This window comes from Chelonoidis abingdonii, chromosome 7 (genome assembly GCF_003597395.2).
Source record: "Chelonoidis abingdonii isolate Lonesome George chromosome 7, CheloAbing_2.0, whole genome shotgun sequence".
NCBI lineage: Eukaryota > Metazoa > Chordata > Testudines > Testudinidae > Chelonoidis > Chelonoidis abingdonii.
The window spans coordinates 103379935-103407772 of NC_133775.1; the positions used below are offsets into that span (position 1 = coordinate 103379935).

The 27838-nt window shown below is 41.4% G+C and overlaps 1 protein-coding gene across 1 annotated transcript in view; it reads right to left on the minus strand.

Moving 5' to 3' along the window:
• LOC116837700 (A disintegrin and metalloproteinase with thrombospondin motifs 2) overlaps nucleotides 1-26345 on the minus strand; it is a 105370-nt gene extending 79025 nt beyond the window's left edge. The window contains exons 1-2 of the mRNA XM_075068310.1: nucleotides 26252-26345; nucleotides 14514-14716 (exon numbers count right to left, since the gene is read on the minus strand). Of these exons, the coding sequence (XP_074924411.1) occupies nucleotides 14514-14716; nucleotides 26252-26345 (297 nt within the window). The remainder of the gene's footprint in view (nucleotides 1-14513; nucleotides 14717-26251) is intronic.
• Nucleotides 26346-27838: the final 1493 nt, after the last annotated feature.

The following is a 27838-nucleotide window of genomic DNA, read 5'->3' on the forward strand; positions in this document are numbered from 1 at the left end:
AACACCATGAATATTATAATGGAGAAAGAAATACAGAGGTCCAAGGAACACAGAAAAAATAATACTATAAGCAAGTTGGGCAAAATATTAGCTATTAAAAGAGCTGATTGGGGTCATCTATGATGAGAGGAGTGAAAGAAGGCCAACTTAGGGTCTTATAAATGTGTTTGGTTTTTTGCTTTACAAATTAGAATAAGTAGATAAATAAATATCTGCAAGGCAAATATATTCCGTGCTCCCTTCCTCTCAGATCACTAGCACCGCTAGTACATCATGGGCCAAAAGTGGACTATTTTATGTGTGAGACAAAGAATCACTCAGATTTCATGGTTTGTTTCTGACATAAGAAACATATTCACTGGCATAAGTTATTAAGCTTCTGGAGAATTGTTAAAAACAAGATCAATACACTCCTATTTTTTCAATACACCTTTGTCCCAAAGGGACCATATCAAATATAACTCACTTCTGATCTCTGTAAATATCATGTACTGTCTACTTTACAATAATATCTTTGACTGTTATCTGAATGTATTTGAATACATTTGATATAGATTTTCAAAAATATGAGCCTAAATTTGCTTCTAAATTCACATTTGGGCACCTAAAGAGAGGCCTGATTTTCAAAAGTAGTGAGCACCTGCAGTTCCCAGCAAAGGCAGTGACAGCTACTTAGTCCTTGGTGCTTTTGAAAATTAGGTCAATTATTTAGGTGCCTAAATGTGAATTTAGAATCCTAACTTTAGGCTCCTATATTTGAAATATCTTTACCTTTCCTCTCAGGGACTTTTGAAAAGGCAGATTAACATACTGAAGGATTTACATATACACTTTGTTTAAAATAAATTATGTGCTTAAAGGAAAGTTGTGTGCCAACAAGGACATTTCATTGTGTTCTTTACTAGATGCCCCACACACTCCAGGGAATTATCATCTTGATGCAGGGATGCTAATTTGCCTAATTCTATGTGCATTGGAATAAGAATATAGGCTCAGTGATAAGCTGAAATTTGCAGTAACCTAAATATACATAAAATAAACATTGAATAAAATCTTCTGTGTATAGGAAATAATAAGTGTGACATGTAACTAAGTGTTTTATTAGTTCATGAGCCATAACCCCAATTCTTACACATTCCTTTCCCATTAGCCTTCAGAACTTAACCTCAGCCTTTTTTAACAATAGTGAAGCAATACATCAACTATATCATTACTACATGCCAAATTAAAACTTGGCAGGGAAACATTAACAGAACGGCATTGAAGCATTGTTATACAGTTCACCCAACTGACATCTAACAAACACATTTTGTGAATGAATAAAAAAGCATAAACATTGTAAAGGTTCCTTGACATCCGTGTAGTAGGTTCTCTCTCAGACACAGGGCCAAATCAAAGCCCTGGATCCTAACGTCACATCTAGGGATTGATTCAGCTCCAATGCAATACTTCTTCTGTGGGAGCTGGACCCTATTTCTCTTTCGCTGGGCAAAACTGTGGCTGTATAAAGTACCTCTTTGCAATGGAAACAGATTGAGAGTCAGATTTTGATTCTTTTAATGTTATATTTTATCATTTTAAATGGAATATAAAATAAATTTCAAAACAATAAGTTACTTCCAAAAAAAATTAAAATGATCCATTCCGATAAGGTTGAAACTTTTTTTTTTAAAATAAAATTTCATCAGAATCTACACATTCCCACGGAAAGTTTTGATTTTGACAAAATGGGCATTTTCCAATGGAAAAATATTCTGACAGAAATTTCCTGACTAGCTCTACTATTAATCTTTCTTTGCTTTGCACTTCCTTGGTTATTTAAAATGGGGGGACAGCATATGACAACACACTGAAATAGATTCACACTTATTTCAACGTGTGATGTGAATAGCATCTGTTTGTTTCAATGTACTGTTAAAGAAAGGAGATCCAAGTGACTGAGCTCTGAAATGGATGTGCTCAAATGTACATGAGAATTACACTTTGAAACATAAAATTACCAGTAGAACTATGGAATTTTAGAGCTCCAGATCTGTGGTGTCTTTCCTCAAACATAGAACTTCTGCATTACAAGCAGATCTATTTACTTCAATGTACAGATAGCCCAATACAAAAAAATGCATGCGTCTAGAGTAAGGGATGTAGCGCTGACTCTGATTTCATCCTAATTATTCAGCAGTGTAACTCCAGTTACTTCAGTGGTGATGCCCTGGTTTATACCACTCTAAGAGATATCAGAACGGAGCTTCCTGTTTATCCTTAATCCATGAGGGTCAGATTCTAATGTTATGCTGGTGCACAGGAAAGCAGAGCACACAAAAAGGCTCTCAGAACTGCAGCTCCTGAACTCTGGGAAGGGCAGATTTTCCATCAAGTCTCACGAGATGTCCACTAGTGGCACCAGAGTTTTTGGCGCCCTAGGCGCAGGGCCGGCTCGCCGGTCCCACGGCTCCGGTGGATCTCCCGCAGTCGTGCCTGCAGATGCTCTACCGGAGCCACGGGACCAGCGGACCATCCGCAGGCATGCCTGCGGGAGGTCCATCGGAGCAGTCTGCCGCCCTCCCAAATCCTGGTGCCCTCGGCGACCACCTAGGTCGCCTAAATGGAAGCGCCGGCCCTGGAGATGTCACATGGTGATTCAGCATTTACAGAGGGTGACAAGTAGGCTGAGGGAATCTAAAAGAGTTAAAGGTTTGGAAAAGTATTTTTGGGGGTTGACAAAACTATTGTAGATCACAGACCATTTTTTTTCCTGAAATTTAATTCCATGGTTTATTTTCATGGTGTTTTAATTAAAAACTATGCTGTTCTATCTAAATGCAAGCCTTGTGCTCTGTACTGGGGATAAAGAATGTTCCCCTTGAAAGTTAGACTGACACAAATTGATGCACTACATGAGATATATTGACTGTGTGTATTTTTGCCTCAGAATCTCCCCCATTTTTTTCAGTTTCTCTTAAGCAAACTTGAACCCGACACTGTAACCAAGTACAATGCAAACAAGCCATGCAGTTGTGAGTAGGGTTAACATCTTTCCAAAAGAAGACACTGCTGGAGGGGGATACAGTTGGAGGGTGCTGAAAGGGTACTTGGGAGGTGCTCAGGGGTGTATGTGTACTGGGAGGGGTACCTGGAGGGTGCCAGAGGGCCTCACTCTTGAGGTGGGGGGCAGTGTCTCTCCCTGTCACAGTGGCAGGGCACGTGGTGCAGGCCCAGGACACAGTGCCAGACATCAATCAGCACCTCCCTGCCTCTCCCCATCCCAGTCCTGGGAGCCAGGACCTGGGTGGGCAGGATCTGGCAGCTGCGGGTGCAGGGAGGGATCCATTGGGATGCAGAACCAGCTCTTTCTGAGCTGCTACGTCTGCTTCAGACAGATGCTGGACATTTCTTCTAATTAGAAAAATCCGCCTGGACAGAGGAAATGTCCTGGAAAACCTGGACATATGGTAACCCTAGTTGTGAGGGATGCATTATGCTTTGTGTATATTCGGTTTGAGAAATATTAATGTGTTTTTAAAGTGCCTGCGCTTTGGGGCATTATTACAATACAAATAATGATAGCAGCCCTGTACTTTTGAAGGTGTTATCAGAAGTAAATTTGACAGGATCTGCCAAAAACTGTGAGTGGTTTTCTGTATTAGGCCACTGTTAATAAAAGCAACCACAGTGAGGAAGAAGTCACAGGTGGAGTCATTTATGCAGTATCCTGGTGTAGGATCTTTATTAATGCTTGTTATGCAATGGGGAGCCTGCTTTATTAAAAGTCACTGCTTCTGATTTCAGAGAAATCTCAAGGAACCAATTAGTAGCAACGGTCATGTAATAAACAATGTGACTATTAGCCCTGTTCTGAATCAGCTACATAGGATACCAAAGCTCATGGACCTAAGCCAATCTTAGGGCACAATGCAAGATGCAGCTTGTTCATCTGGCTTTTCAGCTACCACAATTTGTTGATCCATCCAGTCCACTCAAACATTTTTATGGTCACTGAAAAGATACAAAAACCTCTTATTACTGAAGTTTTCTGTACCCGTTAACTCTGGGCAGAGGCCTGGGGGGAAGGGGAGAGAGAGGTTAGATAGACTCATAGACTTGTGGTCAGAAGGGACCCTCATGATCATCTAGTCGGACCTCCTGCACATTGCAGGCCACAGAACCTCGCCCCCTCAACCCATTCCTGTAATAGACCTCTAACTTCTGGCTGAGTTACTGAAGTCCTCAAATCAGGATTTAAAGATGTCAGTGCTGTATCAGTTGCAGTGGAGTGGTTGCCTTCTACTCCATGCCCTTCCTCAGGTGGGACATCCGAACTCCTATCAAGCCATTTTTAGGACACCGAGATGCAGCTGATTCATCTGGCTTTTCAGTTGTATGGTTGTTGCCAACAGCAGACATGAAGTGGGTGGGGGGCAATGCATTTATTGCCTATTTTGGTACAGCATTAATGTCTTTTTTAAATTTTGTAATATCAAGCAGAAACCATGGTGGAGGGCATGGCCACTCAAATCTTTGTAGTCCAAAAATCTCCCCAAAAGAAAAATCCCACTCCCACAACAGCCACATTATTGTTCTATTCTCTCAAGCAGCACCATCAGCATTACACACATTTCCTTGGAGGGTAACCCAAGAGACAGTGAGACTGAATGGCTCCATCATGGTCACACAGCAAGTCTATTGGCACAACTCATGAATCAGGACGCCCAGGCCCCTTTTCTAATCACCAAATGACAGTTTTTCATTTCTCCTGTGAAGGAACCCTTCCTCCTGCAAGTCTTTGTCCAGTGTCACAAGGAAAAATAATAATGAGAGCGCACAATCTAGACAAAACTTGGAAGTCAAATTCTGAACTCAGATGTGAAGAAGTGCACCCCACACCTCTTGAAAAAATCATCTACCATTGTGCTCAAACACTTATAGTTCCAGAATGTCCATCATTGCACATAAGACAATGTACACTGAAAAACTGAGATAAGAATCTGGCATTCCACATGTAAATACCAGGTTAGTATTTTGACTTACCTCAGTTTGTGTGAGAGCACAGTGGATATAATTAAGTCCAAGTTAGTTGCTTATGATCCAAATTTAAAACCTTCCACAGCACAGATGTGTTGGCTTGGCAAGAAGCTAGTTAGCTTAGTATTATAGATCCCTATCTCATCTTTGACAGTAACTTTGGCTTTAGAGAGGTTATAGACTTTTTGCTGGCTGTTAGACCAATTGCTTTGTTCCTTCCTTAGACTTTTTTGAACTCCAGCTTTTGCCTACAAACTACACCACTGAGATGTTTCTCCAAACAATATAAACTAAGTTTTGACTGAAGGAGTCTAGTTTGCATTATGATCTCAAGCTATCACAATGTCTTATTGCAAAGTCTATTCACAGTATAACACAGTAAAATAACCCACTTAATTATTTTTCATAGAGAAGGTGATGGTGCTGTGTTAATGCACTAGAGAAAGAGGACTAGGTGAACCTCAGCGGTTTGGTTAAGAAAACCTTCAAAAGTTTGGATACCTATCAGAATCTGATCCTAATTACCCATTTATTCATTCCTCCATCATGCAAACTATGTTATCACCACCCCTCAACAGTCCTTACACAATGAGCTGTTGAGACCAGGTCTGTGGGTAGAAGGCCCTCTAGCCTGCTTCCCACTCCACTGCCAGGGTCTCTTGTTTGGGCACAGCCATATGCCAGTCTTCCAGAAAGCTAATGAGGAGTGGCTGAGAAACCCACAGTTCCCACAAGGGTAAACATATGTGGGAAGTCAGTGTGCTTCACCCTCATTCCCTATTCTTGAGCAAGAGGATCTGAAAACATCCTGTCAGTGCAAGTTTCAGTTACTGGAATGATCATTTAAAGTTTAAAATACTTTACCAGTATTTAACATTTCCACCCACCTCCATCTTAGGCACTTACATAGCTCCCATTGTGCCTCACAATTTTTAATGTATTTATCCTCACACACCTCTGTGAGATAAGGGAAGTGTGTAACAGGGAGACAGTGATTTGCCCAAGGTCACATAGGAAGTCGGTGGTGGTGAAGGGAATTGAACCTGGGTCACTTGAGTCACAGGCTACTGCTCTAACAACTGAACCATCCTTCTTCTCTATTTACATATACATTGCTGTAATTCCTGGAGGCCTCAGTGAGGTTGGGGCTTTACTCTGTTAGGCCCTTGTAAGTGGGACGAGCCAGTCTCGTATCTCCATTCTTCAACAGAATGAGGAAGTTCTTTATTAGAAATTTCAGAACCTGGAAAAGGGCATGGGTCAGGTTCATGTTTTATATGGAGATAGGCCTGAACCATACTCCCATATTTAGACTGTAAACTCTTTGAAGCACGCCCCATTCTCAATTGTCCCTTACACATAACCACAATAAACATGATCAATAGTAACAATGATAACACTACAACATCCCCATTCTCAAAGAAAGTTCAGATCTGGATGCAAACTTTGTGGTTAGGCCTCATGTTTAGATCTGGGGTAAAGTCAACCAGCATCTGGTCAATGCCAATGTTCTATTCAGACTGGTACTAGCTGCCTGGGAGTTTCAAGACGTGGAAGGCTGTTGCTGCTGAGAGGCGATGATGAGAATGAGTACTTCAAAACAACTGAATACATTTGTCTAGACATCACTGCCTTTGACTGTAGGTCTTATTTGATCTGAACTTTGGGAGGTTTGTTCATCACTATAAGCTACCAGTTTTATTCATGGAAAAAAACTAGGCATTAACAATAATGGGAAGTGAACAACTAATCTAACCTTCATACTGTTGAAAATTACACCTGAAAGCCACCACAGAAATGAGTGAAACTTCTAAGAGTTCAATAAACAACATTTCCCAATAAATCTGTCAGATGTCAAATTGCACACACAACTTTTGCTGAAATTTAGCAGCAAACATACTAAAAAAAAAAATCAAAAAAAAAATCACTGAGGCACAGGCAAAATCTGTATTTTCCACCGTTCAAAAGTATTGATTCTTAGAATATCGTGAATGATGAGTTAACATCCCAACACACATTCAAAGCACACATGAGCTCTAATTTAAATACTGTTAATTAAAATCTAGGTGGATAGTATTAGACCTACAATTACTAGCTGCATAATTATTAAGAATTAGCTCAAACTTAAAGAGTATGTGTTGAAATAAATTATTTGAAATAATGTATACAGATTATTTGATTTTTTTTAAAAAATGCACACCTTTTTCTTTAAGTACAGTATTACTGAAATATCCTCCCTCCCCTAAAAATGCTACCCAGTTTAATAAATACGATTCTGCTTACAGAGTACACTATTATTTCAAAGGGTTCAATCATCATCTTTTCCAACAGCTTGAATCAGACACGCTTTGCAGGCTTTCATCAATTTGTCAGTTAAAAATGATGACTTTTCTGCCCTTTCCACTCATTTACGACTTCCTGTTCTGTATTAGAATATCTTCACCTTCCATCATCCAAATCTACAAAAGTTAAATTCTCACATATGATAACTATATAATGTACATCCTATTAAAGACAAAGGATAACTTTCAAAAGCCACTAATGATCAGTTTTTCAAAAGTATTTATGAACCTAAGGAAATAAATAGGTATCTAGTGAGATTTTCAAAAGCCCCAAGGCACCTAACTCCCAGTGACTTCTTTTCATGAGAATTAGGCACCTAGGCATGTCTGAAAATCCCATGAGGTACCTATTCGCAATGTTAGGCACTCAAATACTTCTTAAAATCTCAGGAGCCTAAGTCTCACTGTAAGTCAATAGGACTTAGGCTCCTAAGATTTCATAAAGTTTGAAATCAACAATGTGTGCAGATTTCACTCAAATTCTTCTGAAAAAGTTGTAAAATGGAGACATACCAACATCACAAAATGAGATGCCTGAAGCGAGGTTTCAGCATGGGAAATGAGATAAATACATTAGGGTAAAGAGAGAAAATAGAACCTCAATGGGCAAGGATAATCATTGTGACAAAAGACACAGAATTTGCACAGAAATTGAAAAACTACTTTGTGAGAGTATTCAGGAGAAACAAACACTCTGTGGAGGAGAAATCTCAAAAGCTACTTATCCATTAAGTCCTGGGAGACAGATTATGTAAACCTAAAAATATTTGGAACCTACCAATAAAATACCCCCCATGGCAATTTTGAGATGATGTTGAGAGTAGGGTCAAGTTCTGAGGTGAGCTTGAAACTTAACCCAGAGGTTCAGGATGGGTGGTAATGACTCTTAAGAGCTGACATGTTGAGAAATCTCACCAGGTTACCCAATCTTCTGAGACTCCAGCAATTTTGAATGATGGAAATCAGATATTTTAACTAGATTTCTGTCATCTTGGGCTGCATCTCATCCAGAAAAAACAGTATCTTCAGTTTTGGATGTGAACCCAGATTCAAAACTGGAGTGTGGAGGAGTTGGATCTAGAGGCTGAAACCTTCCTTATCACCAAAATTCAAAGTCCAGTTCAGAAAAATGGCTCCTGGAACTACATTTTAAAGCATAGATTAACCCCTTGCATGTCCAGCAGAAATGGCCATTGGAAGTACTGCTTAAACCTTGAAAGCATTTTGTAATCAAATTATGAAATGGTTTGGGACCCTTGACACAAATGGCACTTTCTGGGTGTCACCAGTGTCAAAACCATTACTATACTATCTATTAAAAGCTCAGTTCTTTTTCCACTATTTTCATGTAGTATGTAATTTCTATTTCACAATAAAGCATAAGACTCTCCAGGCAATCAGTTTTGCCTAGTGTACTTTAAACACCTCCCCAAGACACAGAGAAAGCATGGCACAAGGAGATGGATTAATAGAATCTCTGACATTTGTTGTCTTCACTTGAGAAGTAAGAGTATCTTTCACACCCTCATGTAGACTACATAGTCAGAAGATATTTCAATATACTATTTAATCACTTCTGCTTTACTTCAAGGAGTCGGGTGCCCCATCATAAATAGTAATATTACATACTGCTACAACAGCACAACTGCTAACACAATAAATCTGAAGTTAAGTGTCACCGACATGTGAACCCAGTCTTTTGGGGTACAGAGCGCACCTTGCAAGATAATGTCCTACAGAGCAGAAACCACACTACCGTGTGCAGGAGAAATGGCAAGTGCATCAGGCTGCTACTGAGGGGCTCTATAAAGTGAAAAATGAAGTATTTGCTTAAAAGACTGCACTGAAAAGGCTTAAACTATTTTGTGGGGAGGTACCAACGTGTTAATCGAAACAAGAGATTTTGTATGTGGAAATGTTTGGAGCCTGAAAATGATGTGGCAAATGGCCTCCTCCATTCCACTGAAACTCTCATAGCTTAAACAGGCTATGATTAGCTGCAGCCCGAAGTGTGAAAAATCCTCTGGCATTTATCACCATTAGTTATGGCCGGATTGTGACTTCATTTCCAAATTATGGGGGGAAAATCAGAGTACCTGTCCAGGCCATTCTGAACACCCCAGCCCTGGGTTTTTCCTCCCTTTATGGACTTTCGGTGTTGACATTGACCTGTCATCTTAGCCAGTGTAAAACAGATTTACTGAATAAGTCATTACACTGGGCTTGAAAAAAATATTGGTTTGACTGGGTTGGCATTGGGGCCTCACCCAACCGCACAGAGAAAGGTTAATTAGGGACACACTTCTGCTAATGCCCTTCGCACACAGTATAACCTAACAAAGCCGGGAAAAGTAACCTTGTTTGGGGTCCCTTCTTTCCATGTTTATGGTAAGGGGAGTTATCACAGGGATTTAGCCTTCAGGAATCAGTTCATCGTGGAGAATTCAACTGCACCTGTCTTACAGTAAACACTTTCACCCGACTCACATTGGTCTTTAGTTCGTACTTTATAGCTTGTTATTGGAGGAAGCTACCACCACATATATTCATAACCCTACATGTGTGTATGCACTTTGATGACCCGTGGAAGGGACTGTCCTGAGGGCTTGTTAAATTGTTATATGTTTTTCAATACATGCTTTCTGACCTGTTTCACATCTTTAGTTTCACATAATGTTCTGTTTCAGTGGTTTGCCCATTGGTATTGATGGCAGAGTATCTCTATGTCTCTTAATTTGAAAAACATAATAAGTAAATAATGCCCACATCTGAGATATCATTGAGCAGGAAAAGGTTTGGTCTGTCTTATTTCTTTGTATTCTTTTTTTTTAAATCGGGGTCAGATCACATTTTATTCCCTCTGTTTAAAAATATCAGCATTTCAACCACCATGTCATCTACACCTGTGCTGATCTGGATTTTATGACACCATGTTAATATACTCCAGAACTCCTGCCATTGATACTATAGATGGTGGGGAACTGGCATAGCACTGCAATGGGAAAAGTGAATAACAATTTTAGTATAGACACAGCCCAGGTGTGGCTTAGCTGGTTTTTTGTTCTGAATGGTTGTTTGGGTAAATTTATTCTATGCGGTGTTTCTATTGCTTGTGGAATGAAATGTTTTGTCTAAAGGATATTTTATGCCAAATTCTCAATTACTGCATTTCCTGATTTGTTCCGTATCCAATCTTTTCTATTTAAACAATCAGTAGTTTGGGCCTTCTCCCAGTAAAGTTAATGGCAAAACTCCCACTGATTTCAGCAGGATTAGGATTGAGCCCAAGTCTGTTATGTTATTTTGAGTCTAACTCCTTATATTATTTGAAAGCCAGTTTTCCTTTCTTATATAAAGAGAGAAAAATCCTAGAGTCCACACCTTTGTCCTGTAGTGACTTTCCCTCTTAATATATTTTAATGCTATATTTCTGCTAATTTTTTACAGTATATTGCAGTTTGCATTGCAGCACATGTTAATGGCACTCTACATAAATACATTTCTCCTTCTAAATTTTCTCTGAGTATTGTTCTACTGTATATTTGCTTTCACTTGTTACCTTTCCTTTGGAGTCTGTCACCCAGTCAAATAGTTTGGCAGCATCTACTTTCACTTCACCCCTCAGTCACCTTTCTGACAATATCTGGTGTGGCCAAAACATTTAGTATGTAGCCTCTTGTCTTTTCTGAGAAAGTATTAACAAAATTATTTTGGGGAGTTGAAGGGATGAGTTAAAGAAATAAAGCAATTAATTATGACTATCTTATAAATAAGGGTGGACTTGCATGGCATTTAAAGGGTTCCATTTAAATGTCACAGGCCATAGAACTGAGGGTTGGTGGCACCTGGGCCACAGGCCAACCACTTTTTTGCTAGGCCAAACCTGAGTGGTGCTGCAACTTCATGCACCAGGTCGCAATGCCATTCACTCAGATTTGGAGGGGATTTGTGGAGGGGCTAATGGGTCAACGGGAGAGGGAGGGTCAGGTGTGGGGGGGGGCAAATCAATCTCCCACACACACATGCTTTCAGTGGTGCTCTGCAGCCCCGGCAAACATCAAGCAGGAGATCAGTTTCTGGGGTGGTCTAAAGAGCTGTGACCAAGAAAAATGGAATAAAGATGAGCTAAGGAAATAGTTAGGCTGGTTCTCAGGAAAAAGTTTCCTGACAGCACAATCTATTGCTGTTGAAAAGTCTGCCTAAGGAATTCATGTCAGCACCCTTCCTAGAAGCATTCTAAGATACACATTGGACAGAACCCTGCAGAAAATGTTGACAGAAAAATCCAGCACTGGCCAGGAGCTGGAAAAGGGGAACAAGCAGTTCTTTTCTAAATTCTATGATTCTGTATTTTCCTGTAATATATTCATTTAGAGTATCCCCATTTTGCAATATCTAGGGGCTGTAGATAGAGCCTGTATGTTCTTGATAGAGCCTGTAGGTTTCAGTCGTGCTTCCTTCTTGTGGGAAGTACATAGGAATAATAAGGGTTAATGGCAGCATTAGATAAGGACTGCAGATAAGGAAATCAGACTATGCAAGAATGTGAGAATGCACATGGGGAACAGGTGTGTGTAAGTTATGCCTGAAAGAAAAACTAGGATGGAATAAAATTAGTTTTTAATCACTAGATTTAATATACAACATCACTAAACCACTTTTAATTATTTTTTTAAAAGTTAAGAGGGTTCTGTGTGGGGCAATCTGGGTACGGACAGCTCAGTGGAGGATCTGGATGCATAGGAGCTTGTTGGGGGGTTCTGGGTGCAATGGTAATGGGACTCCACAGGGACGATCCAGGTGAAGGTGGTTGGGTCCTAGTGGGGCAGGTCAGGGTGTGGGGAGAATAGAGCTCAACAGGGGGGTCTTGGTGTGGAGGACTTATCGGGGGGTCCAGAGCTGGGGAAGTGGGGCGGGGATCTAGGTGCAGGTAGCTCGTCGGGGTGGTCCAGCTGCAGGGAGAGTAGGGCTCATCCGGGAGGGTTCTGGGTCTGTGGGGGGGGGTGAGGCTCGGCAGGATGATCTGGGTATGAGGGGTATGGATGCACAGGGGTTGTGCAAATGGGGGAGCAACTCCCTGTACAGTGAACCCTTCCCCTGCAGCTAAGAAGCGATGGGTACAGTAAGTATGGGGTCGGGGGAAGAGTTTGCAGAGGTTCCTACAGACAGGGGAAAAATCTGGGGGTGGGTCTGACCCGGCCCCAGATGCCGTGCAGGGGAAGAGGAAGTCCTGTCCTCCCCAGACCAGACAAAAACTAGCAGCTGAGCCCGGCACAGGATAGAAGCCACCAGCCGGGTCTTCCCCAGTCCCCTGCCCCACAGTGATTTACATCTCTGCTGGCTAGACTAGAAAACAGAATAAACAGCTCCTTAAACATCTCTAATGTGCTGAAAGAAAGACTGCATGATGGGGGACAGATGTTGGAAGTCCCATGATGTCACTGGAAAAATACACTAGGAGTGTCTAAAAATTACAGATGACATTGTCAGATTAGTGTTATATATCTGGACAGTCAGTTTAAAACTCCATGCAGAGATACGAGTCTCATAATCATAGTCATAAAATAACAACATTTTTAAAAATTATGCTCCAGGCAGAAATGTTCCCAGTGTTTTGGGCTTCCATTCACGTTTCAACTTCCACATTCTGCAAAGTGCCCCAAAGTCATCTATCAAGATATTCAGCCTCTGGGGTCAGTATAAACCCCTACCAGTCAAATTCTTTCAGTCAAAGACTAAATATGGCAGTGTCTTCTGTTAAATTCTACCCAGTTATATTTAATGGAGATTTGTGTCTATCTTTATCACTACCACACAGGGATGTCAACTTTCTAATTGCAGAAAATCAAACACTCTTGCCCCACCCCCGCCCCTTCCCTGAGGCCTTGCCCCTGCCCTCCTTGTCCGAGGCCCTGACCCCACTCACTTCATCCCCCTCCCTCTGTCACTTACTCTATTTCTCACTCACTCATTTATTTTTACTGAGCCTGGGCAGGGGTGTGGGCTCCAGGAGGGAATTTGGGTGCAGGAGGTGAACTCAGGGCTAGGACAAGGGTGTGAGAGGGGGTGCAGGCTCTGGGAGGGAGTTTGGGTGCAGGAGGGGGCTGAGGACTAGGGCAGGGGGTTACGGAGTATGAGGAAATGCGGGCTGCAGGCAGTGCTTATGTCAGGCGGCTCCCAGAAGCAGCTGGCATGTCCCTTGGCTCCTAGGTGGAGGCGTGGCCAGGCGGTACTGCAGGCTGCCTCTGCCCACAGGTGCTCACCCTGCAGTTCCCATTGGCCGTGGCTCCCGGCCAATGGGAGCTGTGGGGGCAGCGCCTGTAGGCAGAGGCAGAGCGCAGAGCCCTCCAGCCATCTCTCTGCCTAGGACATGTCGCCACTTCTGGGGAGACACACGGAGCCAGGCAGGGAGCCTGCCAGCCCCATGCCAACCAGACTTTTAACAGCCCTGTCAGCAGTCCTGACCAGAGCTGCCAGGTCCCTTTTCAATTGGGGGTTCTAGTCAAAAAACGGACACCTGGCAACCCTACAACCAAACCATGCACAGTCTATTACATTGATGGGGTCTAAAAGATTACATATTTAGTTAGGCAAACCCAGATATGCCAACAATGGAGCAAATTATATCAATTTCAGAAGACTAAGTAGCTTACTGTACATATTTAAATGCAGAGTAAAGAAAGTCTGGACCAATGGTTGGGTCATTGTCAAGATATCAAATGACTTAATCAAATACTTTAAAAAATAAATTTACAATCCAATCAATGTTTCTAATCTCTTCTTATAACATAGCTCATAACATCTAGTTTGTCTATGGGGAACATGGCATAAGGGAACATACATCCTAAAGCATGACGACTGCTTTTCAGTGCTAGTCCCAGAATGCCAAATACTCTTTCATGACTCTAGGCTTTGGTCCAGCATGGCACTGAAGCACAAGCTTAACTTGAAGCATGGCAATGGTCCCACTGACAGTACTGTTCCTGGCCACCACTTTTTATTTTTTTATACTTATGTAGAAGCGCCCTGAATTTTTACATTGTTTCCTGTATTGAGAATGATCTACTGTGTTTTATTCAAAGGGCTAAAGTGAAGTAAATTTACTCTAATTTCATTTTGAGTCCTCAGTGCAGGTAGCAGTAAGTTACTTACGATATTCATGAGGGTCAAAAGGTACTTTTGTACATGTTCTTTTCCATGGAACTGTACAACTGAGTCATCAACTCCCAGGAGAACTTCAATGTTGTAGTCATCATCAGTCGCATGCCTCCGATATCTCTTTCTTGAGCTATTTACTTGGTCTTCAATGAGGCTCAGCATACTGACAAGGTTATCCAGATTACTCAGATCAGCTGCTGAAATTAAATAGAAAAATAGGCCATCAACAGTATATCAAGGTGTGATTGTTTTAATCCTCTTTGAAAAGACAAAATATGGTTAAAAAAGAAGAGAGAGAGAGACAGAAAAAGAAGCAGCTTCTTCTCTTACTCCAGCGTTATACCAGTGTAAGTAACTTCATTAGCATTATTCTGCATTTAAACGAGTGTAGTAAAGAGAAAAATCTGGCCTACAGTATATCCACATTGCAACAAATGTGAATCCTCTCCCCATAAATTTGTGGCATCCAGTGGATGTTGGACAGTTGTATGTCACCTTCTACTTAGACTGTATGCTCTTCAGAGCAGGGACCATCTCTTTCTTATGCGTGTGTACAATGCCTAAGACAATGGGGCTGTGGCTGATCGGCCCTACCTCCATAAGCACCGACTCTGTGGGTGCTCCAGTGCTGGAGCACACACACAAAATAATTAGTGAGTGCTTTGCACCCACTGGCAGCCAGCTCCCCCTTCCCCTCACACCTCCCATCTGCCGGCGGCCCTACTGATCAACTCCTCCCCCTCCTTCCCAGTGCCCCTCCTGCCCATAGCAATCAGCTGTTCTGCGGCTTGCAGAACGGAGGGACGGGGAGGAACTGGGCAAGAAGAGGTGGGGCAGGGGTGGAGTTGGGGCAGGAAGAGGCAGGGTGGGGACTTGGAAGAAGGGGTGGGCAATTGGGGGAAGGAGACCGGGTGGGGGTGGAGCCTGGGGCAGAGAGGGGGTTTAAGTTCCCCAGAACCCATAAGAAGCCGGCACCTGCACCTACCACAATATAAATACATAACAACAACAATTATAAGACAGTGCTAGAGCATGCTACTATGTTGATATACCATGTGCCTGTTTGAAGTACAATCCTCGTTGTTAGAAGTTTCTGGAATAAAGAGACTGTTAAGCTGTCTTGTACTGGGGTGCTGTCCCTATCTGCAAATATGATAATAGCCCAGATCTTCTAATGGGAATTAGATGCCTAAATATTTTTGAGGATTTGTGCCCATATGCCTTCCTTTTATTATTCAGATTCTTCAGTTCTAGGATCAAACTTCATTACAAATGCAATTATCTATGTAAGCTCTCTGCATTAAGCCATGTGAGGACAAACAAACCACTGCCAGCAGAGAGATATTAGATCTATTCATAGAAAAGTAAATCTATCTGAAAAGCAATGATGTGGATAAGTTTTCTACAACTTACGGACATTTTACATAACAAAGAAATACAATGAGAAATATATTCAAGATTTTTTAAAGACAACTTTTCATCCTTTGTGCCCAACTTGACTTGTCATATTGAATTGCTGTACATACAAGCACAAACTCCTAGGTGGAAAATTAGGAAATATTATTACTATTAATTATTTATTTGTTTCCAATATTGCTCATTTAAAAAAATGGACTATGCTGCAGTTAATGGATGATCTGTGCCCACTTAAACGATCTTGAAAATAAAGTATTGGCACTTAACCCTACACTTAATTCTCTGTCACTTGAAGTCTTCAGATTAAGACTGAATGATTCCCTTTCCTGGCCTTCAAACAATCCAGCAACTTTGCCAAGCTCATCATCAGAAGCAAGCTCCCCACAGTCCAGGACAGACCAACTCAAAAGGCACCAGACCCGACCATAACACATGCAAAACCTGCAGACATATCGCCACTGCTATGATGAACAATACCACCCATAAAAAACTTTTCAAGATCCATAAGCATGGGTGGTGGGTGGAGCCCCACTTTGGGGAGGCTAGCCCCCGGCTCCACCCCTTCCACCCGTACCCACACCCCCTCCCATAGCTAGAGTCCCGGGACCCCATGCTCACTTCTCCCCACAGCCCTGAGCCCACCTCAACCTGACCAGAGGAGCCCCAGGCCAGCCAGAGCCACGTCGCCACTCTGCAGACCTGAAGCCACCCCACGGGAAAATTCAAATGTTCTTCTCTCTTCCAGAAGAACCACCTTAGCTTTTGATATGCCCCATGCAGGTTCCAGGGTGGCTGAGGAGGTGGTATGTGTTACTCACTTCCTGGGTTCATCAGTAATCTCCCTAGAGTCCAGGGAGATTACTGATGAACCCAGGAAGTGAGTAGCACATACTCTCTCCTCAACTGCCCCAGAACCTGCATGATGCATAATAAAATGCAAACATTTCCCCCACCAAACCTCAACTGGGGTCCAGCAGCAGCAGCAGCTGTGCCATAGGTCCTACACATGCTTATCATAACATGTGCTGTACCTCATTCTGTATATCAAAAGGCCCCAGTAACAACTATGTGGGTGAAACCAAACCACCAGGCTCTTGAATGAACTCACACAGAAAAATGGTAAAAGATAAACACACCATATCATTGTGGGCAAACACTTTTCACAAAATGATCACTCATATCTGACCTCCCAGTTCTTGTCCTCAAAGGAAACTTGTGCATCACATTCAAAAGATAAGCCTGGGAGCTTAAATTCATAACTCTGCTAGTTACCAAAAATCATGGGCTCAAGAAAAGCGTTCGTTTTACGGCTCATTACAACAATTTGTAACCTACTAAACCTCCTTTATTCTACAACTGTAGAGGTTTCAGAGTGGGAACAATGTTAGTCTGCATCAGCAAAAAGAACGAGGAGTAGTTATGGCACCTTAGAGACTAACAGATTTATTTGTACATAAGCTTTTGTGGGCTAAAACCCACTTCATCAGATGCATGGAGTGGAAAATACAGCAGGAAGATATACAAGATATATATACATACAGAGAACAAGAAAAGATGGGGGCTGCCATGTCAAGTCTGTAGAGGTGTTGGCTGTCCCCTTCACCTTAAATGGTCTCTTGTAACATGTGTTAACCCCTTATCTTTTCCACCCTTGTATTTATCTGTGAGTATCTTTCCCAGATCACCCAAAGAAGAGCTTTGTGTAATCTTGAAAGCTTTTCTCTTTCACCAATGGAAGTTGGACTAATAAAAGTTATTACCTCACCCACCTTGTCTTTCCAGAATTAGTCAAACACAAGTTACTGCTCTCAATACAAGAACAACTGAATAAAATTATTTGTCCTCTTTTATACAGGCAACACTAGATGATCTGATGGTCCCTTCTGGCCTTAAATATCTGTGAAAAAGAACCCCATTGCAGTAGGCATACAACCACGTAATAAAAGCACAGGCCCTACCACCAAAGAGTTTACAATCTTGGCTAACAACAAGATGCAACAGGTTGATGACACAAACAGAAGGGGAGAATGCCTGTTTCAGTACCCCTTCTTTCCTCCGCTGCTCCAAACAGGAGTTCTTCCTATGATAAAGACAGCCTTAAATGTAGCTAATGAATGCAGCAATCATATTCTGCAGGCTTCCATTGGCTCCAACTCTTGGGGCAGCTTGAAGTTTTTGGAAATTAAAGTTGGTCAGAATCCATGGCTCAACCTGAAAATTCGTTCTTCCCTATAAACCCAGTTGACAGTTTCAGGCTGACAGGTAAACAACCCTAGACTAGCAATCCTTAAGGGAATTCTTCACCTGAGTTTGAAAATCTGTCAAGCAGCCCATAGCAGCCCTATTTCATAGGGCATTCCTGCGTAAAAATGTTGGTGTTAATCTTTTACAGCAACCAGAAGTAATTATTTAGCAATCACTCAAAACCTCATGAGATTTACTACGAAATCGTGTGGCAACCATATTTTTGTTCTCTACTATGGCAAACTGTAGTTAGTGTGAAATTTGACAGTAAATCTTATAAGCTTTTTAGAAAAGCTAGACTAGCTTGGCAATGGCTACAAAGCTCTCAGGATCTGGTTCAACATCCTTCCTGTGGGACAGGACGCTCCTCTCCAGCAGGCAGAGGTAGAGAACACATAGATAGGTATAATAAAAAACAGCAAAACAAAGGCTACTGAACATGATATTGAGAAATGGTTTCTCTTTCCAGTGCTTGGCAGGGCAAGGGAGACTGGCCCTCTGAAGGGCTGAATGCTTTGGCGTGATCTGAGATAAGGAGATTGTGCTGATGTCATTGATGACAGGCAGTTTTGATGGTGGTGCTTGCAGATCCGCCTCTGCTCTGTTGTTCTTATGGACTGTGATGCTGTCCTTGGGAGAGCTGTCTGGTTTTTTTTTTCCTGTTTAGGTGTTTAAATCAAAATAAAATAATGATTTCTAGGAGGTGTGACAGGATGGTCAGCCCTCCCATCCCTCACCTGCCATGGCCCTTTAAGGGCTTGAAAGAGCCAAGAGATATCTAGATAGAGAGACTGAAGGGAATAGGGACAAAGGAAGCAACCCTGGGAATGAATAATGCTTGGAGAGGGAATCTGTTACTGTACCTTTAAAGCCAAGGGGCCAGGAGCCTTATAGAGAAAGTGGGGCATGGCTCCCTTCTCACCCAACCAACTGGGAAGAAGTTGGGAGAAGGGGACCAGCATAAAGACTGCCTCTTCCCTCAGAGTTGGGAGACATTGGCAGGAGAAGACTAGCCTGCTGAAGGAAGCTCACAAAAGCCTTGCATCTGATCCGAGGCACAACCCCAGTTGCAGGAGGAGGGCTGTGGGAAACTTCAGTCTGGAAAAGTGAGATATTGACTGCTCTAAATACTCACAATACAGCCCAGCATCTGCAGAGCAGGGCAGAAAATGGTCTTCATGGAAGCATCTCCACAGCTGGCTAAGAAGAAGCTGGAAGGAACCACACAGTCGGGGGATTGGGGGTATAGCATTGTCCAGAGGTCTAGTGAACATGTCAAGGAAGAAGACAGGAACAGCTCAAGGAAGGGGTATAGGGGCAGAGTGATTCGTCCTTATCCACCTAAAACAGGGTCCATGGGCTGGAACCCAGATGAGAACAAAGAGGAAGATAAGAGTACTAGAAATGGATGAGACCATGAGAACTACAAGTCCCAGATGGTAGTTGAAGGCCAGGCTTAAAGACATTAGACTTTGGGTATTCTTATTTTGGACACTGCATTTGGAGACAAATGGAGAAGTGACCCAGCCAGAGGGTATGGCCACTTAAAACAACAGGCCATTGTGGAACCAACCTGGACAAAGGCGGACTAGATTGGAAGAACCCCTGCAGTATTGTGTCCAGACCTAAGCGGGCGTTCTGGAGGTGAGAGGTTTGACTACACATAATGTCTATATTCCTGCCACAAATAATCCTGCAAAGCATCATAGGATGATCCTAGTTCTCTGTTGACTAACCTTTGCAGCCAGTTGCTTGCTGGATTCCTTATTATTTCACTCTTCTTTTCCTTATTATGTCCCTTAGTGTCCTAAACACGCCCACTGAAGTTCTCCAATAGGTCACTTTGAAGGCAAGCCATCCAATGCCTTTAGTCTTTCCTTGGAGCATGAATTCTTCACAGCCAATCTCATCTTTGCTCCCCAAGTGATATCCTTTCCAGGACAATTATGGGAATTACAGGTATTCAGTACCTCTCAGGATCTGGTTCAACATCCTTCCTGTGGGACAGGACGCCCCTCTCCAGCAGGCAGCACTGTCCCTCAGCGCCCCAACAGGTGGCACTGCCACACACTGTTCACAAGTCATACAAAGCACTTGTCACGGTAACTACATATTCTGCCCTCCTACTTAGTATCTTTTCCTAGTTGATTATCCTGTGGCTGCTGGAGATGCCTCCTTTTGATTTACTCATTTGATCATTATTCATCTCACTGTCACGGTCTAATGGATGGTGCACTGCTACATTCATTTAAATTATTTCTACCCCTCCTCCCCGACAAATTATGTTTAAACCAGAATAAACAAAAGATCCAAAATAAACAACACTTTTATCAGGTAACAGGGAAAATAAATGAGAAGCAGAAGCATCTGTAATAAATCCGTGATTTGTCAATCTCAGGTTGAGGCTGCATTTTGTCTTTTATCATACTGGTCCACTAACCCCAGACTTGACATCTCAACTTTCATTAATTGCACCAGTAATTTTACTGTTAGACCATCACATTCCTGCTCTGTTAATTATCGAATGTCAGAAACGAGAGAGGGAGAAATAAGAACAAAATAAGAGTCTGAACTGCCTCTTCACATTTCCAATGTGCCACCTTCCATACAGCCCCTCAGGCGCATGCGGTTTGTGCAATAACATTCCAAAAGTTACCTTGGACTGCACCATATTTTAGTAAATTATCCCAACGTCTCTCTTTAAGGTGCTCATTTGCAGCAACTTCTGCATATCTGAATACTGGCCACTAATTATCTGTGCCAATTTTTGTGCTCCATCTCCCCAGAGTAGACTCTTAACATTAACAAGAGATAACAAATAACCTCTTCTGGAAACTTTCACCTTGCTCCTGCTAGGAAAGATCCACATTAGTGAAACTGAAACAGCACATTCTGCAAAGCACAGAGCAGAACCCAGCACAGGCATCCTGAAAAGAAACTACCACCTAGGGTCACCGATTTTATAGGGACAGTCCCGATTTTTGGGTCTTTTTCTTAGATAGGCTCCTATTAGCCCCCTACCACCACCCTTGTCCCGATTTTCACACTTGCTGTCTGGTCACCCTAACACTACCTCACATAGGCACAGTCACAGTCTGAGACATGTGGGGGATAGGACAAATTATTGCAATTTACTTTTAAACGTATAAGTTTCACATTCTGATTGTCCAATTGACTTTTAAAAATGCAGCTCATTTTCCTCTGCCGACAGCTTAGTAATAAGAACAACAGTAACATGGTGCAAAATGTCTGGCTCAATTGCTAATCATTAGTCCTTTTTAAATCTCAACTTTTCTGTGTGTTTTTATAGGTCTGCTCTACCATCCTCCTTCCCACTTTCTTGGTATTTTATTTTTAATGCCCTCTATTTGTGTTTTCGTCTTTAAACTCCTACTTAACCACAACAGCCTCTTCATAATTCATGAATTCCTTTTTCATAGCATGGTTTGCATTTGGACTCTTATGCTATATATCATGCATAAGAAAACAGGACAAATCCTACAAGGTGAATTAAAATGGAAGAGAGGTGTTGAGAGGTGAAAGCAAATTGAAAAGTGTCCTAAACAAAAGGGAAAACAAATCCTACACTGTGTACTAGTAAAATGCTACAGCCTTAAGGCCCTGGTCAGAAAAGTATTCCCAAGCAAGACACACTTAAGCACGTACTTGGGCCTAGGATTGTGACTGTTGCCATATAATCCACAAATCAAGAGCAATTAAACAATTATGATAGCAGATTTCTGTTTTCAGTTTCTGTAAAAATTCTTTGTTTTCATTTTTTCATAGATAAGGCCACTGTGCTCATTGTCTGATCTCCTGCATAACACCATCCGTAGAAATGTGTGTGTGGCCCAGAACCTACTTGCAGATGGAAAAAAGGATTCTGTCCTATGAATCCCCACATAACTCTAACCTGCAGTGCCCTTTTGCTCAGGTTCTGATCTTGGGATCAGGAATGTCACACAATTTTTTTCCCTATGGTCTTAAGCTCAGTGGTTCAGGGCTATTCTAGTTAACTTCTGCCAATGAGACACTTGAATGTTCAGTCTAGACTGCAAAGCATGAGCAAATTACAGAGAATTAGCACATTTAATGACTGAGATAGGTGACCCCTGGCACTTTAAGGGACATGTACAACAACCTCATTTGCAATTGTAATGGCGTGAAATGCCAAGCCATGGTACAAGACTTGAATTACAACAGTTTAATCTGATGCGTCAATGCTCTTTTTATAAACCGTGTATTTTGCAGCAAGGGAAAATGAAATTTCATTACAGTACAAACAAACAAAAAATCCTACAAGTAATCAAAATTTACAGTTCCCTACCACTGGAAAATAAGCAAAGAAATTCACATGATATACCTGAGCTGATTAGAAGCACCTTTGAAAAATAAAGGTTATAAGCGAACATTTACTTTATAAATGCATTTTAGTTCTACTCATAGAACAAAAAATTCTGCTCATGTTTAGTTAACATTTCAAAAGGAAAAAAGTCCTAACTAGATGATCATAAACTGAAAATCACTCAACTAAACTTTTAAATGTTAAATACAATACAAATAAATAGAAATCTGATCATATTTTACAATGACCCATATGACCATATGATCAACTTCTGTTCCTCCTATACAATGAGCTGCTGCCAAACAGAAGGATCTTTTAACTATATAATGCTTTGTAAATAATGAGCTGTCTTCAGTTTTTGAAAAATGAACAGAAAAAAAACCTCTTACAATTTTAATGGGGAAAAACGCATGTATCCTGACTTTCTTACGGGTTCTCAATCAACTTGTTATAATTCTACAGCAGGGTAGACAACCTATGGCAGACGTGCTAAAAGCAGCACATGAGCTGATTTTCAGTGGCACTCACACACCCGGGTCCTGGCCACCGGTTTGGGGGGCCCTGCATTTTAATTTAATTTTAAATGAAGCTTCTTAAACATTTTAAAAGCCTTATTTATTTTACATACATGAAATTAAGTAAAATAATAAAAATGTAAAAGTGGGGGTAAAAGTATATCCCACTACTTCCTACAAAAAAATCAAAGCAAACCACAGTCATGTGCTTCTCAAGCCATCAAATCCAGGCTCTGGGAATGTGACTAGCACACCAGTTTCAGGAAAAGTTATCATGAAAAATTTTCAAGGTGATCTCTGCAATGAAAAGTGCTAAACATGTAATTTTTTAAAAAAGCTAAGATTAGCATAGCCTTGATACCTGTGGGCTCACAAAGACATAGGCTACTGTGGATGCAAACTGTAAATGTGATTTATTTTTTATTTCCCTCTTTGCCCCATCTATCTTCCACTGACATCATGGTAATTTCAGAACATGCATACAAGATTATTTATAATTGGTGTCCAACCTCAGTGATGTCTGACTTCCTTGTAGAAGACAGAGGTACAATTCCTCCATCTTTTCGAATGGCTTATTATGTAATCCAATTGATGTAATTTTTCTGTGAAACAAGCTATACTGGTACCAGATAGTACTGCTTACCATGCATTTAGGAACTATCTTAAAAGGAGTAAAGTCATACCCAACCACTGCATCAAAAACCAAAGTTATATAGGCCTGATGCTCATTTACATAAGAAAACTTTACACTGCTCTGGCAGCACAAACCATGCTTCAAAAGGCAATAAATTATATTTATACTCTCTTTGAGACCCCTTTACACCTCCAGAGCCCTGTCAAGTGGCCTTAGAGGAAGTGAGAATTGGGCCCTTGGTCTAGAAAATAAAATGAAGGACCTGGAAAGTGAACGTATAAAGTCAAATGATAAGAATATGAAAAATTCTTCCATTTAGGCATAAATATAATAAAACCTTTAGTGAAAGAACTTTGTATTTTAATGAGATATGATCCAAATGGGGGAAATGTCACATGTTAGCTAACACAAATACTTTTTTTTCAGTCAGATTCTTCTGCTAATGACTTTTTAATATGAGACAAGGATATCGGCAAACTATTAGAATAGTTTACTTGACTACACTGGTATAACCAATAGCAAACCTTGAGATATTCAAAAAATGTCATTAAACTATCCAAAGTGTTACTAAGCCTAGCTAAGGGTAAAAGGCTAGACAAATCTATAGCTATTAGAAATATATAGACAATATTAAGGTAAAAGCAGAAGGTTGCCTCAGGGCTTGATACGTTCACTGCATTCTGAATTCTACTTAGTGTATAAAGAATGTATAGCCCCTAATCTGTTACTTCTCCATAATGAATCCAAAACCCCAAAGCCACCATCAATGAAACCACTTACTCCTTTACAGAAGCATATGTTACATTAATCAAAAAATCAACTAGAGAATCCACCTGTAAGAATTATAGGCTGCCATTAATTAATACAATTGGATTGAGATGTACATGCTAAAACTGGTAAAACAGAGTGACTAGCTTGAAATCCCATGCTTCTAAAGTGAGTTGGGTTTTGATATAAATACTTGGTTCTGATTGTTCGAACCTGTATCATCTGGACTATTCACCTAAAAGATTTGGCTGCAGCTATTTTGCTTAAAGTTAAAAAGACTTTCATCAAGTTAAACATCTGATATAAAATTATGTGGGACAAATTCAAAGCCACTCCCATTAATCAGCAGCTGTAAATCTGTATATTTTATAAATATATTGTGACAAAGTTCCTCCTCTACCTTGGTGGGTCCTGCGCTTATTGGCGGATTTGTTCACCTCAGTGATCTTCCCTTCTTGTGGAACCCACAGTCTGGGTCAGCTCCTCCTGTGTCTGATCAGGAGTTGGGAGGTTTGGGGGGAACCCGGGCCCGCCCTCTACTCCGGGTTCCAGCCCAGGGCCCTGTGGATCGCAGCTGTCTATAGTGCCTCCTGTAACAGCTGCATGACAGCTACAACTCCCTGGGCTACTTCCCCATGGCCTCCTCCAAACACCTTCTTTATCCTCACCACAGGACCTTCCTCCTGGTGTCTGATAACGCTTGTCCTCCTCAATCCTCCAGCAGTACACTCTCTCACTCTCAGCTCCTTGCCTTCTTGCTCCCAGCTCCTCACACACGCTCCTTCTCCTCTGGCTCCTCCCTGCCTGACTGGAGTGAGCTCCTTTTTAAACCCAGGTGCCCTGATTAGCCTGCCTTGATTGGCTGCAGGTGTTCTAATTAAAGTAGCTATCTCTACTGCCTTCTAGAAAGATCTTAATTGGCTCCAGGTGCCTTGATTAACCTGGAGCAACTGCCATTTGGTTACCAGGGTACTAGGGATTTGTTTAGCCTGGGGCTAACATACCTGTTTCTCAGTACTTTACTGTAGCCATCTGGCCTTGCCCCATCACAATATGTACACGCACACATCCCCCTTCTTTTACGTGTTTCTCCCAGAAATTATTGCTGAGATGAAGTCTATTTGTCTGTCAGACATAACAAAGGTCCCTTCCCTTCCAGTCCTATGATTCTATGATAAGAGACATTAGTAATAATAATTACTGAGCACTTCTGTGTTTACACAGTTTAAAAGCACCCTGGACATACACTATCTACCTAGGAACTAACATAGCTCCTTTTCTGTAGTATCTGAACACCTTAACTACCAATGAATTATCCTCCCATAAACTTCTGCAAAATAAGGCAGTATTATCATCCCAAATTTTAAGACAATGATATAAATTCTGTGCAATATCCGGCTAGTAAAAAAATAATTCCACACAGTTAAATCACAAGCATAAACACTAATTATTTTCATATTTCTACTGGGAGGCTGTTCACTGCACCCTTGTCGAAGGACATTTTCTGTTGTTCTATCTACACTATTCTTTTCAGAGAGAAGCTTTGAAAGGCTGAATCAGTGCTCAAAATGAATGCTTTTAAAGTGCTTGTACAAAATAGCATTTACTGGGCTGACAAATTTTATTCAATTACCCAAGAAGAAAAGATATGAAAGGACCACAGTCAATAAAGACTTTGCTTGGCTTGAGTGCTCCAGACACTCCCACAAGTCCCACACGATGCGTTGTTTGGAGCTTGTATATTTTTACATGGTCCCCTCCAGTGTGGCAGCTGGACAGTGTATTTATTGAATCTGGCACTAATCAATACCCATCACTTCTTCCACTGCTTTCAGCTTTATAAGAAAAATGACATCACCAGCTGCTTTTATCCCATTCCGCTTCAACAGAAACCAGTCTCTCATGTTTAGGTGTTCTTCCCCCTTGGTTTACCAGATTCTGATTATCTTAGCTATATGCTTTCTACTAGCATAAAGCTTTAAGCTCGACCCTATACCACACTTCTACTAGGGATGGGTCAATTACCCCAAACCTTCAGCATATTTTAGAACCAAACTTCCCCCGATCCTGTAAAGTTTCTGAAACATTCATGTGGTTGCTGTTGTGGTTGTTTGTTTGTTTTGTATTTCTGGTATCCACCCTGGATCAGAAATATCACAAGTTTTCCAGTTGGTAGGGCCTAATTCTCCTCTCACTTTCTCTAGAGTAAATTGGGAGTAACTACATTGTAGCTCAATGGAGTTATGTCAGTGTTAACTAAGTGGACGTGAGAGAAGAGTCAGGCTTGTAGTCTTCAAACTACATTGCTAGCGTATTGTAACATGATTACAAATCAGAATAACACGTTTCCAAAGTTTTGGGAGCCTTGGGGAGGAGAACAGAGTTCAGCACCAGGTCAGGCAAATATCACATCCCTAATCTTCTAGGGGCTCTCTGTATGCCCTAGGTTTTTCCTTTTAACTGATGTATTCAAGCACCAAGCAGCTTCTTAGCCTAGCACAGAAGGCACGGCTACAGGAAAATACCATGGGTGTATACACTTATTTTAAAAGTATGGAAATTAGGTATAACCCTCCGAATCCTGCAAAGTCACACAATGCTGCAAAGTTTTCCATCCCTGAGTTCTTTCCAAGAGTTAGAGATTATATTGTGAATATCTCCAACTGTGCTACTACACAGGAATAGCCAAAGGAGGGAGGAGGAAAAAAAAAAGAGCGACTGGATCTTGCCCAAATTCTGAGGGTTCATATTTGATGTGGGAATATCATACCTAATCATGGGTGTTCTCACACCCTCCAGTTTGAATGGAGTTCTGCCTTCTCCAGAGGCTGACTACATTCACGTTACTGTCCCCATTTGTTACATAAAGGTTATGCAAACAGCACATCACAGTTCATGCCATTAGCAATATCCCGTAGTCCCTGTAAAATTAGGAAATATTAACTTTGTGTGGCCAGCTGAGACAAGGATGCTGTGAAAGATAAAACACAATGTGCAAAGAAAAGAGAAAGCAGCTTGTAAAGGAAAAACCCTTTTAAAGGTGAAATCATAAAGTATGAGTGTCAAGCTGTGGTATAAAATTAGCGCAGCAACCATTGCATATCTCATCAGTCTCAGCATCCCCTTATCACAAGGATATGGCTGCTGGAGCACTGAATTGGAGAGAAATGATGCTATAGTAAATGCATAACCACACCTGAGTGACAGACCTCAGCTACCTCAATATGAGAATCTTTCAACTTTCCAGGCTTTTTTATTGGTGAGTGATCATTAGGGTATTATGCAAAAGAAAGGATTGAGAGGGAAAGGAGATAACCATTGCCCTACAGAGAAGATTTCAATTTCAGACAGCAGGTTCCAGTAATAGATACAGTGTGAGATTCAAATAAGTGCTATC